We start from the raw sequence: 4,916 nt of genomic DNA, 5'->3' as shown, positions 1-4,916 counted from the left end.
AAGGACCGTTATCACTCATTTTGCAATTTTTGCCTGTCATCTGTGTGTCTCCGTATGTGTCTTGTGCTACATGTTTGAAGATTTTAACAGTTAACTGCTTTTCCGTCACTCAAATAAGCTCGTAGTGATGGGAATTTCATCTGTTTTTTGAAAAGTGCTTCTTTTTTCGGCTCGGCTCACTAAAAAGAGACAGTCCTTTCAGCTCTCAAAAGCCTCTTCATGTCACGAGACCGGACCAGTTCGGAGGCAGGAGGGAGGAAGGATAAACTCAATCGCGTAACGACCAGTTAGTTTTATTAAGGAAATAAAAGTCGTCCAACACTCAGGGACAAAACAAAACGAACACAGGCTTACAGGCAAACAGAAACTCAGACTAGGAATACTCACAAAACAGGCTTTTACTCAGAACGGGCAAACACAGGTTTCCTCACGTCAAACAGAATAGATTAATGCAGAACAGAAAACGCAATGAACCAGCAACCGGCAATCCCCAAAACCCGCCTTTAAGAAGCACACACGCAAATTAGACGATCTGCAGGGGGCGGGGCCAGCCGGTCGCCACGGCGACCATGCTGGACATGACACTTCAGATTGTTTTGTTGCCTTTATCCATGTATTAAAATATGTAGCATTAAACAAACAAGTATTTTGGGGGGACAAATAAAGCTAAAAAGAAAAAAAGACAATAGTGAGAGAAGAAAAAAAAGAAAAAATAATAAAGGCAAAAAGAGAAAATAGAAGAAAAAAATAAAGGAAGAAAAAAAGTCAAAGGCTAATAAGAAAAATAGGAAAACTGTGTGAAAAAAAACCTTGTGAAAAAGAAAAAAAAAGAAGAAAAAATGATAAAAGAAATGAAAAAGAAGAAAAAAAGCGGGTCTTCTCATAATGTATTCTCCTCGCAGATGCCTACCATGTTGGGCTGTTATATAGGTGCCTGTTGTCCCTTTCCTGTACTTAGTTATATGTGGGCAGAGCTTCTCTGCTTTAAATTGTGTGAATACTAAGCTAAGAAGCTCAGGAACTTTTGGAGGCCTTTATTCTGATGTACACTGAAAAGGAAATTATCAAGTCTATAGACAATTGAATTGCCATCAACAAAGCTGCAGAGACAAGGCCTTTGCTTTTGGGAGTACATACTTAAAATGTGTGTATATTAATAGTTATAAGAGTTTAGTGTAAAGCCCAACACAACGCAGTGGTTAGCGCGTGTGCGGCACAGTCCTGAAGTCATGAGATCGAATCTCCTGTGTGGAGTTTACTTGTTCTCGCCGTGCTTGCGTAGGTTTTCTCGGGGCTCTCCAGTTTCCTCCCACATTCTAAAAACATGAATGTGAGGTTAATTGGCTGGTCTGAATTGTCCCAAGGTGTGAATGAGTGAGTTATCTGTCTCTGTGTGCCCTGCGACTGCCCAATGCCTGAAGATAACTGGGATGGGCTCCAGCACCCCCGAGGCCCCACTGAGAATAAGCGGTGCAGATAATGGATGGATTGATATATATGTGTCTCAAGTTCTCTACCAGAGTCCTGGGAAATTGAGGGTCCAGCATAGTACCTTAGCTGTTCCTGTAGGACTGCACGCTTCTGATGTTTTTTGAGAGATCTGTTGGAGCAACTCTTCCAGTTTGGGGTTTACTGCCCTGAGGGACCCCACTACCCACTTTGAGAATGTAATCGTCGGCATTCTTAAAATCTGTTCAGAAAATAATTTATTAATTGCAATTTTTAAAATGACCCAATTTTATAATTACTTCATGTTCAACTTCTTCTATTTTCTCGAAATAAAGACACCACTGAATACTTTTAAAGAACATACATGGGTGTTTCTCTGTGGATGTAATTTATTTAGAAGCTTTATTAACCCATGGACTACCGTCACGTATTGATTGCCACCGCAGACCTACAGGTGGCACGCAGTTTCAGTTCTGCAAAGTTGTGCGTTTTCCCCGCCAATTGGAGCGAGGAATGCGGAGGGACACAAGCACAGCTCTGCAGCCGCCATGCTCATTGTTTTTTCTTCCTTCCATGGCATTGTACAAGGATGACGACACCCGGGAGGATGCACGCGAGTGCCCGGTGTGCTACGAGAGCTTCCGCGCTACGGAGAGAACACTGAGCTGCGGACATGTGTTTTGCCACGACTGCCTCGTCAAGATGCTGCTCAGCATCCACGTCGAAGGACAAACCCAGGACACCCTCGCCTGCCCCGTGTGCAGACACCTGACTTTTATCAGGAAGCGGCAAGACGAGCCCATCGCCTCGGGGGAAGGCAAGGGGCAGCCCGAGGAGGATGCAGACGGAGGAGGACAGATTTTGGAGGTTCCCGTCGGAACGCAGCTCGCCCGGCTTGGGGACGTACCGTCATTTTCCGCCTCTCGATGTGGGCGGCTGCGAGGGCTTTTCTGCGGAGGATCAGGTGACTTTCGTCGGCCAGGGCTCGTTCGGACTCGTCCCTGCACCAACTCGGAGATCTTCGTCATCAGCACCAGGGGGAGACCCATGACAGAGGACGATGCGTTTAGCGTGGTGTTGACAGTGGTGCGGCCGCAGAGGAGGCACCGGCGGCGGCTTTGTAGCACCGCCCGCTGCCTCCTGGTCCTGCTCTCTACCTTCACCATCATGGCACTGGTGGCTGCTGTGCTGCCCTGGATCCTTTTGGCCTGATTCTTGTTAAATAAACCATATCATGGCAAACAGGAACACTTACAAATAAGCAAAAGTAGAACTTTACTTTTAGGTAGTTGAACATAAAAAACGATCTAAAGTGGTAAACAAGGGGTCCCCAAACCTTTTCCTGTGAGGGCCACATAACTTTTCCATTTTCCATTGATGGACCAGGGTCAGTTTCTTTTAGAAAAAGTGCAAAAATTGCTGGGTCACCTAAATGTAAAAAATATTGTTTTCCAGAAAGCCACAATCAAGAAACTGTTCTGGATTCTTCACATAACAAAAATCTGAAATTAAATAACACTATTAATAAAATAAATAATAACCAAATACGCTCCTCCGGATTTTTAATGGAACAAAAGTAAGGAAATAAATAATTGCCGAATGGGTTCTTCACTGAAAAAAATTAATGGAATTTTTGCTGTGCACAGTAACAGGTCCAAGTTCAGCTTGGTTGTCAGAGCAAGAATTACCAGCGGTATAGAATGATGACTTGAGAAAAGGCAGTAGATTTTTTTTTTCCATTATCACACTATTCTTAGTCGCGGTACCAGAGAATAATGTTTATTTTGTCGTCCATTTCAGATGTTACAATGATTATAAACTGTCATTGATACTCGCGAAATGCTTAATCAACATGATATATTATAAAATCAACATTCGTCTCTAAAACTGTGAAAAAATAAAAATAAAATATATTGTCATAATGAGATAAAACCCAAGTTATTCGTATATCATTTATATCACTGGAAGTCCAGTAGTAAGAGTCGCTCTCACTGCCGCGACCTGGGATTGAATCCCTGATACAATGAAAAATGCGCATCCAGACTTTGAGTCGATTTTTGGGTGACAAAAACTGCACGTCAAACTGTTCTCTGGTATTGTTCAGGGGGCGAACCAAATGCTGAGGCGGGCCATAGTTTGGAAACCACTGTTGTAAATGATACATGGAAAGCATAGGTAAAGGAAAAAAATACATTAAATTAAATGTAATATGGTTTCTTTATCAGTCCTTACATGTGTGCATATAAACAAAGCACGTTATAAACTAATCATGATTTTAATCCCTTTATATTAAGATACAGAGTTTTTATTTTTTAAAACATAAAGGAATAAATCATTTCCCTATTTAAACAAAGTAATGACACACAAATGTTTTACAAACAAGAGTGTACCATCTTTTTACCATTTGCCATCATTTTGGTATAGCTACAGATGCTCAGGTCCAGTAACATGAAGTAAATATGCCAAGTAAATATCTAAAACTCATCGATCATCAATAAAGCAATAGCTATTGCAAATCATTAGGGATGGGCAAGTACCAAAACCTTTGTAGCTATATGAGCTGGCCCTGTAACTATTCAAATGGTGACTATATATATCAGATAAATTCAATCTGTATGAAAGTATTTTGATAGGATCCAAATTTATTTTGTAAATATCTGTTACTCTTTGCAGAAGGAAGGACATGTATACACTAATACTGAATTGTGTTGCATTAGTATGAATGACTAGTTGGTATTTCATAATGATATACGTCTGTAGAAAAGCTGGTATCAAACATCCTTACTTATTCAAATAACTGTTAAGAAAATGTCGGTTTCAGAAATAGAAATTATCCAGTGGCAGCCTTTTAATTAAACACTATTAATTAACAGTCTGGGTGCAACACGGTCCCAGAGGACTTAATCATTTAAAAAAAAAAACGCTGACTGACTTGTTGGTGGCCAGATTAAGTATGTTGTGGAACATAAATGCTTTCGAAGGTTGTCATGAAGCAACATTGAAACCCCTCAAGCCCTTTCTACTGCAGGTCACCACAACAAATAATTGATACAGCCCACTGGGAGGTATCCAGGAGACAGACTGCGCTGTAAGCAGATACACAACTGGAGTTTTGGATTACACTTTTTGCTGATGTGACTTGTTCTTGCTGCCTCATCAATCTGCAAAATTCAGCAGAGCTCCTGGATATATTTTTTCTTTAAATGTTCACTATGTTGAAAGAATGTTGTATGTCCCCACCCTTGACTTAAATGATTGCACAACGCTGAGATTCAACTTTAAATTCTGGTTTCCTTGTTCGTCATCCCGCCTGGCCAGTCTTACAGGTTACACTCATTGAGGATTCCACTTAACTAAACATGAAGCGCCGCACCTTTAACTTCGGCCATCAGCCTGTAGGACAGGACAAGCAATAAAAAGATCAAATGCCTTTCATATAGTCTGATTACATGACTTATCATGTTGAG

The 4,916-nt window shown here is 41.2% G+C and overlaps 1 protein-coding gene across 1 annotated transcript; it reads left to right on the top strand.

Annotated features, from left to right (window-relative positions):
• The first annotated feature begins 1,943 nt into the window (after positions 1–1,943).
• Positions 1,944–4,884, top strand: rnf222 (ring finger protein 222). Its single transcript, XM_088342730.1, has one exon. It carries the CDS (start codon positions 1,963–1,965, stop codon positions 2,659–2,661), a length of 699 nt encoding a protein of 232 aa, XP_088198856.1. The 5' UTR covers positions 1,944–1,962; the 3' UTR covers positions 2,662–4,884.
• Positions 4,885–4,916: the final 32 nt, after the last annotated feature.

Source organism: Urocampus carinirostris, chromosome 1 (assembly GCF_059441175.1).
Source record: "Urocampus carinirostris isolate Australia breed hairy pipefish chromosome 1, RoL_Ucar_1.0, whole genome shotgun sequence".
Lineage (NCBI taxonomy): Eukaryota > Metazoa > Chordata > Actinopteri > Syngnathiformes > Syngnathidae > Urocampus > Urocampus carinirostris.
This window is presented reverse-complemented; position numbering and strand designations above follow the sequence as displayed.

Coding starts and splice junctions, on each gene's coding strand:
- rnf222 (XM_088342730.1), top strand. CDS start 1,963: ATGCGGAGGGACACAAGCACAGCTCTGCAGCCGCCATGCTCATTGTTT.